General features: G+C 40.8%; 2 protein-coding genes across 4 annotated transcripts in view; one reads left to right on the top strand and one right to left on the bottom strand.

Moving 5' to 3' along the window:
• otofa (otoferlin a) overlaps positions 1 to 6,369 on the top strand; it is an 83,894-nt gene extending 77,525 nt beyond the window's left edge. For both annotated transcript variants that reach the window (XM_085132653.1, XM_085132654.1), the window contains one exon: positions 6,068 to 6,369. In XM_085132653.1, the coding sequence (XP_084988779.1) occupies positions 6,068 to 6,254 (187 nt within the window). In that variant the 3' untranslated portion in view covers positions 6,255 to 6,369. The remainder of the gene's footprint in view (positions 1 to 6,067) is intronic.
• On the bottom strand, positions 5,904 to 13,783 carry drc1 (dynein regulatory complex subunit 1 homolog (Chlamydomonas)). Of its 2 annotated transcripts, XM_085132655.1 has the most exons (17): positions 13,598 to 13,781; positions 13,065 to 13,158; positions 11,180 to 11,292; positions 10,887 to 11,070; positions 10,643 to 10,780; positions 9,976 to 10,062; positions 9,752 to 9,874; positions 9,457 to 9,584; positions 9,233 to 9,367; positions 8,757 to 9,126; positions 8,064 to 8,153; positions 7,899 to 7,982; positions 7,675 to 7,796; positions 7,439 to 7,582; positions 7,265 to 7,362; positions 6,449 to 6,498; positions 5,904 to 6,246 (listed from the first exon to the last, which is right to left on the bottom strand). In XM_085132655.1, the coding sequence occupies exons 1-16, from the start codon at positions 13,672 to 13,674 to the stop codon at positions 6,479 to 6,481; spliced, it is 2,007 nt and encodes a 668-aa protein (XP_084988781.1). In that variant the 5' UTR covers positions 13,675 to 13,781; the 3' UTR covers positions 5,904 to 6,246; positions 6,449 to 6,478. The 2 variants fall into 2 exon arrangements, with proteins under 2 accessions (XP_084988781.1, XP_084988782.1); XM_085132656.1 differs by lacking the exon at positions 5,904 to 6,246 and having other exon boundaries at positions 6,378 to 6,498; positions 13,723 to 13,783.
• Positions 13,784 to 14,770: the final 987 nt, after the last annotated feature.

Genomic DNA, 14,770 nt, shown 5'->3' with positions numbered 1-14,770 from the left:
CACAGACATACAGGCACACACAGATACAAACATCCATTCCCACCCTCATGCTCTCATATGCACTTACTCCACACTCAACCAACGTGGAGACAGACATAAAGAGACGCTGTACACACAATCACACTCCCCAAGCGTACTCTACGAACCGGGTCTAGGTACCCCTGCCCCTGGAGGGGGGAACCGCACCCAGACCCAGGTTGTGTTACCCTTTTCCCTGCAGTGGGGAGAAGCAGACCGCCCCGACTCCGCAGCAGCAGGGAGGCCCCACACTCCGGACCCCAGTCGGACGGCCAACTCCTCCTCCTAGCCCCCCTGCTCCAGCAGAAAGCAGAGAACGAGGGTGAGAGAAGACTCCTAACCTCCCTCCACCCGCTCATTGTAGTGTTGATGTATGTGTGTTCTAAGGTGCGTTTAAAACCCAGGAGGGCATGGAGCTACCTGCCAGAGAGCAGCAGGTAAGCGCATAGTCCCTCCTGCTAGCCCTCAATGTCTACGTGTATTTAAAATTGAGAGGTGGGCAACGACGCCGGGGGTGAGGTGTACACCCTGATGTTAATTGGGATTCCGTGTAGCGTGCCCACCCCCAAGATCCTATATTTATGTGTAATGAGAATGTGAGTAATGTGAATGTCTAAGTTGCGGGATAAAATTGAGGCAGAGGCAGCCAGAAGGGGACAGAGGGGGGGGGGTTACCTCCTCTGCACCCTGGTGACACACCCCCACTCCAAGGCCCTGCATGTGTGGGTGGTTGTGGTGGAGCGGGAAGAGGGAGGCAGCTGGAGATGGGGAGGGAAGGAAGGGAGGAGCAAGTGACCCCTCCCTGGGGCCAGCTCCCCCGCTGACCCCAGTAGGCACCCCCATACTCCGCGACCCACCAGGGAAGGGGGGCCCAGGCCCATCCGAACCGGGGCCCAGCGCAGCGGCGCCGCCCGGCCCCACAGAGCCCGGGGCAGTCCACTCAACCCCACAACAGAGAAAACTGCACCCACCCCATCATCCACTCATCTTCCAGACTACATAAGACAATAGACGCCCAGGCTGAGATCTTCCTCCACCTCTCCTGTATCTCCCCCTCTTGCAGAGAGAGTTCCTGAGAGAGGAAAGCCCCTGCAAGATGTGACAACCCCCCCCCCACCAGTTGAAGAGCCCCCCAGCTGGCTCGGCGCACCGGCGGCACCCTGCGCCAGTGGCGGGCCCCCATATACCCACCGGCCCACAACCCCGGCAACACACCAACCAGGACCCAGGCCCCCGAGGCCCGGCCAGGGCCCCAGGCCAGAGCCGGAGCGCCCCCAGAACCTCACGCCCGTCCCGGACCCACCCAGGGGCAGCCAGGCTACCAGGTCAGTAACCCCCGTCCGTCAGCACAGACCCTCCCCTAGCCCCGCTGCACGTAGTCACGAGGAAGCCGTCACCTAAGAGCCAACAGAGCCCCTAATTGGCCATGACCGCTACCCCGGGTTGAGCCCCCCAAGGAAGATGCTCCTGGGGAACCCCCCGACGCCCCAAGCCTGACCCTACCCCCACACCAATCACAACAGTGAAGGCGAGACCAAAATATGACCCCCCACCCCCACTAGGTGATGGAGCTGATCAGAGGAGCCCAGAGCGATTGATCTGATGTGGTGGCAGAGGCTGTATCAAGACTAATGTAATCTAATAGATAATTTCTATATTGGTTAGAATTAAGATTGTTTTTATTTTTCCAGTTCATGAGGACTGTTTTCTTGGCTATGCATAGAGCAGTGAAAACCATATGGGCTATATTCTTTTCTGAAGTGACATTATCTAAGCTGCCCAACAAACACACTAAGGGGGAAGTTGGAATGTTACATTTCAGACACTTTGATAAGTCTTCACATATCTCGCGCCAAAACTTCTGAACTGGTGGACAGAACCAAAGAGCGTGGATATAATTGTCCGGTGAATTGGTTTGGCAGTGTGAGCAGTTGTTGGTAGATGCAAAGCCCATCTTGAACATCCGATGACCTGTATAGTGCACTCTATGTAGTATTTTGTATTGAATTAATTGAAGACTGGGATTTCTGATTAGATGAAAGGTTTTTAAGCAAATCTGAGACCAGAAGTTTTGGTCTAAGTTAACTGATAAATCCGCTTCCCATTTTGCAATAGGAAGTGATATTGATTCATCTGTTTTAGAAAGCATTCTGTATATTTTGGATAGTAATTTGGGGGTTTTAAGAGTAAAAAATTGAACCACACTTGGTGGTGTTTGTAGTTCAACTTGACCCAGTTTAAATTTCTTTTTTATTATGGATTTAATTTGTTGATATTCTAAAAATCTTTTCTTGTTGATCCCATATTGTGTAACTAGTCTGTCAAATGAAATAAATTCTGTTCCTTCTAGTATATGTTCTACATATTTGATTCCTTTACCATTCCAATCTGAAAAGTTTATCATATTATTGTTTTGTAATATGTCAGGGTTGTTCCAGATAGGTGTACGTTTGCATGGGATTAATGAAGACTCTGTCAACTTCAGAAACTCCCACCATGCTGTCAGAGAAGAGCTGATGAACAGCTAACAAATCTAATGTACAATATTTGGACTCCATCCTTTTAAACGATTACGCAGAAATTACATGGCACAAAGTAACCCCCGATCGAACCTGAAAATCCTCTGAAGCAATGCTACATGAAAGTGGATGGTTCTTTATTTGTTTCAGCCTTCAGTTTATTTTATATGTTCCAGGGTTAGTGGTCAGGCGATTGCACTTTCAAGTCATACTATATGAGCTCTTGTTACTGTTTTAGCTTAAGAGGGAATGGACAAAACTTTGGGTAACACTTTAACCCTGCCACCATTTTATTTATAAGCACTATATAAACATTGAATAAATGGTTTGTGGTGTGGTGTTATAATGTAGAGAAATTGAACATAGTGTTAGTTCAGGCAGGCCTCAAAGTCCCCACAGATCAACTGATATCAATTAGCCCACAGCTAATGGCTCAGATTATATTTATCTATTAGATTCTATTCAGGATGTTTTAGCCAGCCTACAGTTGCTCCATGTGGCAAGCTGCTTCGCAAACCACATTCATTCCAGTTTCTCCTTCTAATGCTGTTTTCTCATTATGTTCTGAGACATAATGAGTGTTGCATCATGTCTCAGAACAGAGTAAATATAAATTACTGCAGATGGAAATATCTCTGAAATTTAAGGACCTTTGAAGTCATTATTGATGTGGAGTACTTGTCAACAGCTATAACTTATTCCATAATGATATAATAATTCTTTATCTGTTTATAAACCAGCTTTCTCTAGTCACTGTTCTCACGAGAAGTTATATTTTCATTAGAGTTTGTTATAAACTGTACATGAAATTTTGATTCAGTGCTTATAAATGCTAAATGAGGTTAAAGTGTTACCTTTTTAACTGTTATTGGTCTTGCAGTTTTTGCACACTTATATAGTAATAATAATAAGGAAACAAAAATAATTCTATTTTCCTAGTAAATTTCAGTGAGACATAGAACAAGATGAATTTGTTATTAATTGTTTAATTAATAAGCATTTTGTGGTGTTTAGTTTATCTTTAGTGTTAAATATTTCTCCTTAAGAATAAAAACAAAAACTGATTTTGCAAATGATTCAAATCTCCCCCTCATTTTTATAATTGTGTTATTGTGCAAGCGCGGGTGTTCACAGCAGCTTCCCTCTGGATGTCCTGAGTTTTTTGTGTGTAATTATGTAAATGCTCTCCAGCCTCGTCTTCAGACTCATAAACGTCACTCATAAAAATCCCAGAGAAAATTAAAATAAATTATTTGTGATTATCATTTTGACCAGGGTCTGTTTAATAATCCTCCAAAGTTACAGACATGTGAAGGTGATCACTGTTGGCTACAGTATATGTTAATATGCATGCATCACTGTGATAACTGACCAAAGTGGTCATGTGTGTTAGCATGACTTGTCTTTCCAGCTCGACGCAAACCAAATCACCAACCCTGTTGTCTTTAACGTTAACAAAAATGTAAAGATGATTTTTATGGGAATATTAGTCAAATAAGTCGGGGGTTGCTTCTGAAAACTCTGTTCTTGTCTCCAGACAAAAGTGTGTGGTGTCCTTTACGCCCCTTTTAGTTTGCCTGTGGTTGGAACCTTTGCTTGTGATACTGTGTTTCACTGTTTGCAATAAACTTGCCTGTTTTTACAATGGGATTGTGTATTTATATACATTATATACATTAGGGCTGTTTGATATAACGATATATATCGGATGACGATATAAAAACGTCTATCGTTTCATTTTACACTATCGATTGTTTCGTGGTGTCGCAAAATAAACTGTTTACAGCAATATTTTTTCATCCTTTTGATGGTCACTGTAGTGGCTATATTAATTTCTTCTTTCTCTCTTTCTCTTATATTTTATATAACCACACTACTGACGGACAAGCGCCTGTTTTATGCGTTGTGGTTAGCAACAACGACGGTAACACCATCGCGTGTCCGCTTGTTTATGTTTCACAGAAACCTTTCACAAATAAAGCTCAAGATCCTGTTGAGACCTTTCAAAATAAACTGAATCACGTGAAAGAGCAGATTATTTACGGATGAGAAGTAAAAAAAGAGCCGCCAGGTGCTAACCCCCCCCCCCCCCCCCCCCAAAAAAAAAAAAAAACTTAGACTCAAACGTTAGAACAGGCTTTTCCCCGCAGCACGCCATGTAATAAATACTCACAAAGAAAATGGCGGCCGTTACAACTTGTGTCTAAAAATGTATAGTTTCATGCATCGGTTAAAACACTCGACTCCAGGTACACTATGCGCAGCTGGAAACACTTCCCGCAAGATGAGCTCCCCGAGATTAACATAATTTACAGAAAATGATACATTTTTGTGATTTATATCGTTATCGGACGATAGAATTCTTATATCGGGAATTCTATCGTCTCTCAAACAGCTGAGAAGGATGCCATTAATGTTTACATCCTGTCGTGCTGTGATGAGCGTTAAGTTCAGTTTCATTGTTTAGCCAAAACCCTGAGCACTAAATCCTCACTAAAGGATTCATTTAGATTTAAAGATCTGATTTGGGTTAAAAAAATTAATTAATTAATAGAATATTAAAAGTGAGAAAAAAATGAATGACTAAGCTGGTGGCCTGCAGCGATATAGACATATATATAGCTATATATATTGACATGCTTGACTAACATTATTATTTTGTTGCACACAAAACCCTCAACCAGTACACTAAAATGTATTTTTATGTTTTTGGTACAGAAGTATGCTCTGGATAAAAAAGGAATGAAAGTCGGTATAAGTGAAACAGAATACGTGTGTGAGCGAGAGAGATGGGTGTTACAGTGAAACTGCAAGGAGCAGAGGTAGTGAACACAGATCGTTTTACAAGCTTTACAAGACGGTAGTGAGACCTGATGTGATTAAGATTTTCATTGGGAAAGACCAGGATGGACAATGCACAGGGTTGGTGTGTCATACCTATCATGAGGTGATAAGGTGAGATGAAGGCAGATGATCCAGTATGACAACCCCTAAAGAGAGCAGCTAAACACTGGTCCCCAATCCCAGTCCGCGAGGGTCGGTGTCCCTGCAGGTTTTAGATCTCCCCCTGGGTCAACACACCTGAATCAAATGATTAGTTCATTACCAGGCCTCTGGAGAACTTCAAGACATGTTGAGACAGTAATTTATTCATTTAAATCAGCTGTGATGGATCAAGGACACATCCAAAACCTGCAGGGACACCGGCCCTCGTGGACTGGGATTGGGACCCCTGAGCTAAGGGCTTGTAGACTACTGCAGACGACTTGCTCAGCAGAAAAGGCAAATCAAGTTAGTGACTAGTTCACACTGGCCTGAGGAATTTCCTTCAGCAGCATCAAAAACAGAGCCAAAAAGATATTGGGCTTTAATTTTATTTGGATTTTATTGGATGTTAATTCAACTAATTACAGACAAATTTTCTCAATTAGCTCCAAAATTAAACTTACTAACAATCTAAGATGCTTTTTTTTTTTTTTTTGAATTTCAGTGACCCATGACTGCTGTTTGATTTATGAATCTCTTTGCAGTCGCCCCAATGCCAGCATGTCGTGGCTGCTGGCTCCGGTGAGGACGATGTGTATCCTGGCCTGGAGGCACTACAAGCTGCACTGTGTGATGCTGCTGGTTGGAGTACTGGGTCTGCTCTTTCTGGTTCTGCTCTTCTTCTCTCTGCCCTCAGCGCTCAGCCACAAGCTGTTTAACATTGCTGGGTAGAGACGAACCACACACACATCCTCTGTGTACTGTTGTGTTTACACTGAACCACTGTATGTGTTTGATTAACTACACTGTAAGACTATTTTTCTTTTACATTTGTAAAAATAAATAAATAAAAAACTTCACACAACATTATCATTTAATGGTGGTTTTTTTTGTTTGTTTTTTTAAATGAACACAAAGGCGCTTACAGTGCTCTCGGACTCCACAGTGATTATTCATTAATTAGAGCTCCGGGTACCTGTCAGAGAGGCAGAGAAGATGTTAGATCCATGATGTTCTACTCAGTTGGCCCTTTTGTTTTACTAATTGCTATGATTATAGTTTAATTTGATAAATGTTTCTTATTTTATCATTTAATTATTCATTGTATTGGAAGTAAGTACTTGAAATTAATAACAATAATAATAATAATACCCAGAATTGGTCAGAGGTATAAGAGGTATTCAGATTAAATGATGTGTTCATTCAGTCAAAAACACTCCAAAATTCAGTAAAATCTGAAATCTGAAAATGTTTGCATTGAAAAAGCTGGATAGTTAATCATTTGTAGCATTAACCACTAATTATTATTATAAATGATCAAACCTGTTAGCTTCCTGTTTTAATATACAGGGTGTATCAAAAAAGAATTGTCTGATTTCAAAAGCCTATATTGTAATAGTAATGGACAGTAATTTTAAAATACGTGGCTGAATATAAAGTTGTACATACAAAACTTCCAGTTTGCTCAATGTGTCCTCCCAGCATACGTCCATATGATTGTCAAACTCATCCCACACTTTTGCGAGTATCTGGAGTCATTGCTGTAATAATGTTACCACATCAAACTCACTCTTTCTAACAGTACGTGTGTCGCTCGATGCCGGTGAACAGTTAAAGCACCTTGTAATTTGGTGATTCTTTTTGATACACCCTGTGCTATGATGGTAAAGGCCCTATGTTTTATCATTATTCTTCTTCGCACTAGATTACAGTGCTGTAAACTTAAACACAAGTGCACGTACTGCTGAGTATCTGTTGCAGCTGCATCCGCAGCTTAGTGTTCTGCTGCCTCAGGAGCTCAGTTTCAGGGACAAGCTCAGAGATATCCATCAGGACCTCTCTGGAAAGACACACACACACAAAAATGACTGATCTGATTCAGAGGTATTCCTGCTTTCAGTGTAGGTGTTACTCACTCATACTGCTTTAATTCCCTTTCCGCTGCATCCCACAGCTTGAGTTTGTCCTCAGTGATAATGTTGCCAAGCCTATCCCAGTAGGCTTCTTCCACTGAGGTATCTCTAGCTGGATGGCTTAAACTGGAACGCTCGTTGACAGACCTCCGTTTTCAAAATGTAACAGGAAAAAATTAGTATAAAACACTCACACAGAGGAAGAGACACGGGATTGATAATTCAGTATGTAGTCTTACTTCCTGTGCTGCTCAAGGAAACATTGTAAAGCAGGCAAGATGTTGTTAGGGTTGATGAGTCTGGAGGTTGAATCAGCTGTGGCGCTGTTCTCCATGGCCTCTGCCTCCTCAACAAAATGACCCTGCAGCCAGAACAAAAACACTGACAGAAGATACAAGAACGGTAGTTGTCTAATCACAAAGGCCGTATTCAGTACAAGCCCACTGCTCATTCAATTTCTCACCACAGTCTGCTCTCCTTGTTGACGTTTGTACATGAGTAAAAACTCAGCCAACTTGGCTAAATCCTTTTCTTCAAGACCCAGAACCTAAAAGAGAAAACAGCATGTGTGGTTTTTCAATAGTAACTACATGAAAAACATGAAAAGGAGCACTAAATGTGAACTCACAGCAAAGAGAGAATGCAGCTTCACAGTGGTCTGTTCATTTTTCTCCATGGGGGCCAGCAGCTTCCACAGTTTATCTTCAACCAGGAATCCCTAAGTTGGGAGGAAGATGTTTAGCTTAAAGGCTTGTAACTGAAATTTTGCAATTTTTTTATGTTTTTTTTTTTTCTTTAGTTTCGTTTTTACAAAAGTAGTGTTTCTCTATAATAATTCCTGACTGAATATGCAAAAACTGAGATATACTGCTAACACCCTACTTAAGCCATCTGCTTTGTCAAATGTGAATATTTTCCATATATAATTGTACTTTGTTTTTTACCCTGCAATAAAAGGCATAATTTGTATTGTGTAGTTATGAAATATTATTAAATGGTTTTATTGCTCTAGCTTCTTGAGCTTATTCTCAAATTTCCAAATTAAACAAGATCCCAAAATGTATCAGCCCTGCTAAAGCTCATCATTTAACTTTGTTCTTGTTTAATCTGTACCAAAGCTTAATTAGAAAAGGTTAGCTTGACAAAAATTTCTCATAATATAGTCTCATGCAATTACTGACATGTGTAATGTGTCTAGTATGATATAAATACTGCACATCTGTGGATGTCTAAGGAGCATGTGCAATTCATGCCCCGTTCTACAACAACCACCTCCATACTGTCATCGTTCATAAACACAAACCGTGAACTTGTTTCTAACCGTTTCATCACAAAGCAGCTCCATCACTTTCATCAGCATCTCTGAGGATAGCTCCCCTTCCTCCACCCCTGTGCCGTGCTCTGAGTCCCTCTCCAGGCTGGGCCCGACTGATGCATCCATCATCCTCTGGCTGCAGTGTGAAAGATGCCTAGTTTGCAAGGGGTGACTGGTGGGGTTAGTGTCATGCTCCTGAGATCTGCGGGGACCAGGTGACTCCATGAAGGCAGCTGAAGGACGTTCCCAGGCTAAACCAAGGTGCTTGCAGATCAGAGAGTCAATGGCCAAAGCCTTCTCCGCTAGCTGTGTCACCTCTTCCTCCATCGTTGCCCACATCTCCTCAAACTTTCGGGCATCAGCGGCTGTGGTGTACCTACATGAAGCAAGGAAGGGTTGAAGTTGAACAGAAAAAAAATAAAAGAATTAGGTTATTATTTTTAATATTATTATCATTATTATTATTATTAACACTTACTTACCTGACTTCCTTCTGTATGCGTTTATAGTGCTGGCGGGAGCGTTTGTGGACCTCAGACAAATACTGTCTCTGCTTCATAAACTTGTCCTTTTGTTTGGCATACTTGGTTTTTAAGTTTTTCACCTCTTTCGAAGAGCTGAAACAAAAAGATACCATCATAACTTGGACATGTATGTGTATTTATGTGTATTTATGTGTGTTTCTGTCTGCGAAAAACTGTAATACCCTAATAGTTTGCCCTTCATTTCTCCCAGCTTGGCATTATATGCTGCATTCTTGTTGCCATGTTCAAGTTGTTTAAGATTTAAAACTACAGATTTGCCTTTCATCTGTTGTTGCTCTCTCAGCCGAGCCTGTAAAAGCAAGAAAAGCAATCTCAAGACTGAGCGTTCATTTACATCGAGTGGTAAAACACTGATCTTATTTTTGCAGCACAACCACTACCACTCTATGGCATGTTCAACACCAAAGAACATCAAGGCTTCATCATATTGTAATAAAGCACTGGGGTAAAACAAACCTGATACTTTGCATTTTCTTCCAGCTGCATGAGTTTGATTTTGGTGGTATTCTCCAACATAACATCATGAACTGTCTTTTCAGACTCCTCTACCATCCTCCTCCTCTCCATCAGACTCTCCAGCTAGAAATAGGTTACATTCATTACATACAGAGCTGATATATGTAACATATTAGTATCAATGAGAAGTTAAGTGTGTGTGTATTCATTTAAATAATCCTAACCTCTGTGTCCCAATGTTCCTTCATATGTTCTTTCAGCTTAGCCTTGTCTTTAGCAAGTAAGACGTCAATTTCCTGCTGATAAACTCCCTGCCAAAAACAGGACAATCATTAGATTATTAATAAGAATCTAGATAACATAGATATGGGATATTGCTGCACAACCATCTCTAAGGTTTACAGAGAATGCTTTGAAATAGAGAAAATAATTGGTGAGTGGTAGTTCCCCGGGTGAAAATGCCTCGTTGATGATAGAAGTTACAGGAAAACAGCCAGACTGCTTTGAGATGATAAGAAGGGAGCAGTACCTCAAATAACCGCTTTTTACAAGCAAAGTAAGTAGTAGATATATGCAGTATGCATAAGTGCATGACACAAGACGTGATGTCTTGATGTATTTATGCAGACACTGGATTTGTTTTTATCGTAATACCTGCAGTGATTTTCCTAAACTGAAACTAATAAAAACTCAACTAAAAGTAAAACTAAACATTTTCAAACAAGTAAAATCTAAACTGAAACACACAAACCCACAATAGAAACTAACCGTAACTAAGCGGAATTAAAAACAAAAAGTCAAACTGAAATAAGGCAAAGATGTGATCAGCTTACTGATTCAGGTGCACTAAAAATCATTTAAAGCTCCTTTGTGACTCAGATCTGGTTCTACCTGAAGTTGTGTGAGCTCCTCTCTGTAGGCCTTGGACAGGTTTTGAAACTGTTGCTGCATCCTGTCGAGCATCAGTTTGATCTCCTCATCGAGCCTTCTCAAGTTTTTCAAATACTGATCCTCTTTGACCCGGCGCTCCTGTTCAGCACAGTGCAGAAAAGGGAACCAAGTTATAAACAATGGCTTTGAGGTACAAATGCAAACTCCATGAAATCATGCTTTTACTCATTTGTGTATAATTTACCCGTTGGAGCTCCCTTATGAGTTTTTTCTTGTCTTCTATCACTGCAGCACACAACTGCTGCTGGCTGTCCAGGACACTCTGCAGTTCTGAATAAACCACCTTTTGAGTAACTATCGACCACCCTTTTCTGATCTCCTCAACCTTTTCCTGACAGGCCTTAGCATCATCTTTCAGTCGCTCCTCTCTGTTTAATGGGAAAGAATAGCACAATTTAACATCAGCCACTTGAGCACTGGGTTTTCTGCATGGGAGAAAGCTTGATTTGAACACTGAGAACAATTTAAAAGACGTACCTAATTTTGCAGTTGTCCTCCATCCCTGACCTTCGCTCCATCTCTTTGGCGTCGGCTGCAGTTTGAATGTTGGTCACTAATGTGGTCAGACGTTTCTGCAGGCTCATTATCCTCTGAGCAGTGAAAGTGGGACAAATCAAAATAAATACATCTCATAAGAATTTAAGAAAACTACATCTGATTGTAGTAGTGTCCATTTACTGATTGGACTTCATCTTTTGCAATAACTTCAGTTTTGTTTTCAGTTTCAGTTATAAAGATCTGTTTTAGTGGATATTTTAATGCTGCCTCTCCTTTGGCCACTTGCTTTAATGGATTAAATTATTTCACTCCAACAATCACAATGCAAAATAAGAGTCAAGAACACAAAATCATGACCTAACCCTCTGATATAATGTCTGTTCCTTTGGATGGATGACCCCAGGTATTTAAACTCATATACCTTCACTATCTCTACTCTTTGCATGTTCACCTTTCCACCTGTGTCCCTTTCATTCAGACGCTTGTATTCTGGCTTGTTTCTACTGACCTTCACTCCTCTTCTTTTCATTGCATACTTCCATCGTTCCTCTCTTTCACCTTTTCCTGCTCTCACTACAGATCAGAATATTGTCTGCAAACATCATGGTTCACAGAAGCTCCTGCCTAACGTCATTAGTCAACCTGTCCATCATCACTGCTAATAAGATGGGGCTTAGAGCTGATCCACTTTGAACCCATGTGTCACTCCTACTCCACACCTCACCACTGTCTCGCTGTACATGTCTTCCACCTCCCTCACATACTTCTCTGCCACTCCTGACTTCCTCATGCAGTGGCACAGTTCCCCTCTTGGCACCCCATCAGATGTTTTCTCTAGATCCACGAAGACACACTGAAGATCTTTCTGACCTTCTCTATATTTTTCCATCGACACTGTCATGATCTGTAGAGATCTTTCTCTGCTGCTGACTGATCATCACCTCTCTTCGTAGCCTAGTTTCACCAACTGATGTTTATGTCCTGAATCCAAACTGTGAGCAAGATCCACAGTGCAGCATCCTGATAGTTGAAGGCTATGGCTCTGATTCTAGTTTTAGAAGCTCTAGAAGCCACAGGTTAGCCTATATATTATGGTACTATAGGGTCTTTAAGATATGATGGGTAAGATATCGTTATTCAAAACTGACAAGAAAGAATTATTTAAATTCAGGGAACCAATGAAGAGAAATTTGATCCCTCTTTCTAGTCCTGTTAGTACTCTTGCCTCGCAAAGCTTATTTGGAGTGAAATGTAAACTTTTTTGTTTTGTGACAACTCACCTCTCATCCATGAAGTCTCTTCAGTTCTAAAAACTGGCATCAAGCTGCCGGTATTTAACCCCTAATGACATTGTCCTCCTGTTGGTGTCCTGAGAGTCCTCGAACCACCTTGCAATCATGCAAGTCATTAAGAGTCACACGAGCCGAGGTGTGACCAAGGCATGGATCTCATTATAGAGGATGAGGTGTTAGTGAAGGTTAAAGTGCCTGGGAAGGTCTCTCAAGGCTACAATATAAATATCTTAAAGCAGGATGAGCTAATGTCTTACAAAAGATTCACATCTTGAATTTAATTGAATTGAACTGGACATCATGTGACAGGATTCACACCATGTTCACACCTAGGTTCATTATGTGACTCTTAAGAACTCACATGATTACACTCCAGGAGGACAACACAAAAAGGGTTTAATTGTCTGTCACTCTCCATCAGGTTTTTGGAACTAAAGAGATCTCGTGAATGAAATCTGATAAAGGTGAAATCTGAAATCTCTTCACAAACCCAAAAGAAGTCCAGACATACACATTTCAATTGTTTCACTAATCCTGCAGAGGAAGGTGACAGGGAAACATGAAAAAACAACCTTTTTAACGTCCGTCTTTTCTTCTTCCATTTTGCTCTTCAGTTCCTCATTCCCCTCCTTAGTCGGGTCTTCCTTTCCCTTAAAACTGGAGGCCCTATAAACAAACAATATAGTTACCATCTGTAGAGTGATATCAGGTAAACTGGGCAACGCTTTACTTAATCACCTGGGACACTAAGAAAAGATTTAGACATGTAACTGTGGTCTTTTGATTATTAGAGGTTATTTTTTATATATATCTGTGTTCAACTTATGTAATAAAATATAACTGTGAGGCTTTTACGGCTTTTAAAACATTCGTTGTTCCACTTTTTTTTTTACATGAGCAGCGTTCAACTCAAATGAGCAAAGTATCAACAAAAATGGGCCAGATTGCAAAGTGACATAGTGACAGAGTTCATCGTATTTATTAAACGGTCAGATTTAAAACACACACACACACACACACACACACACAACGTGCAACGGCGCTTTCAAGGTAGTTGTCGTTGTCCCGCTATCGCAGTGTTTAGCCACAGTAAGCTGCAGGTTACCCCTTCTTATCCACTTGATTGTCGGACAACACAGGAGGTTCGGGCGCCTCTTCATGCACTTTGCCAGCTTCTTCCATTGTTTGACAATGTTGTAAAAATTACTAAAAAGTCATTGAACGATGTACCGTTAAAGTCGTCCGCAGCAGTCCTGTAGAGTCTGTTTGGTAAGCGTTGCTTTGGCGACGGAGCTGCTTTCAGGTTCCGTCGTTAATTCGAAGTCCTTTTTTTGTTTCATTTTTAAGATGAAACGTGCATATGTTTTCCTCAAAAATAAAACAGTGACAGTCGTTATTTCAGTGTCTTTTTAAGTGTCATTGCTGAGGATTGTTATACAAGCTACTGAATAATTGGTTGCACTTAGTTTGTGCAGAGGCCTGTGACAACTTGTTTCATTTTCTCTTCACAACTTATTGTACTTATATTTCCTATCAGAATATTCCTTCCTTCATCATTGAAAGACTAATAATGACGTTAACAGTTTCAAGTGTCTCTAATATAATCCCTTCATTTGTTAATAAAGCACAGTCTGCCGGCTTTGTTGTTGTTTTCATTCTGTGCTGCTATCTGACTGATCGTGTTTAGAGATTGCTTCTATTTAGTAAGCTCTCTTACTCCCTTTCCTTGTGTTTAGGGCTTTTAAAATGCGACTCTACCGGGGGAGTAGCTTTTATGACGCTGTTAAATTTTACATGGCTCGGTGCTGCCATCTAGCGGCATCATCGGGTTTCAACCGCCCTAGATCAGGAATGTCAACTCATTTAACAGCTCACTTTGACCTCAAGCGAAACTCGCCTTTCTGTCAGTGTAAAGTAGTTTAACTAAACATTGAATCCCTCAAATATGTTCAATTAAGAAAAAAGAACTTAAATACAGTACATTTCCCTTTTTCTATGTGGTAAAGAAATTGAGGAAATCTGTCAGCATGATTTTGGGCTTAAATGTAAGAAACAGACATACTTAAAAACAGAAAAAGTTTAGACAGCTCATTGCCCAGACTGTCCTGAAATATCAGAACTAACTTTTTGTTAATTTAGAAGCAAAGAAAATGTCCCTTTTTCCTCTATAAAAAAATAGAGATTCTACACCAGATAGGGAAAAACAGGAGCATTTCTGTCATTAAAATATTTATATATTACTTATTTACTATGGTGTAGTACGAAAGACCACAGGGAA

Source organism: Neolamprologus multifasciatus, chromosome 15 (genome assembly GCF_963576455.1).
Source record: "Neolamprologus multifasciatus chromosome 15, fNeoMul1.2, whole genome shotgun sequence".
NCBI lineage: Eukaryota > Metazoa > Chordata > Actinopteri > Cichliformes > Cichlidae > Neolamprologus > Neolamprologus multifasciatus.
The sequence above is the reverse complement of the archived record's forward strand: the minus strand, read 5'-3'. Positions and strand labels throughout refer to the sequence as shown.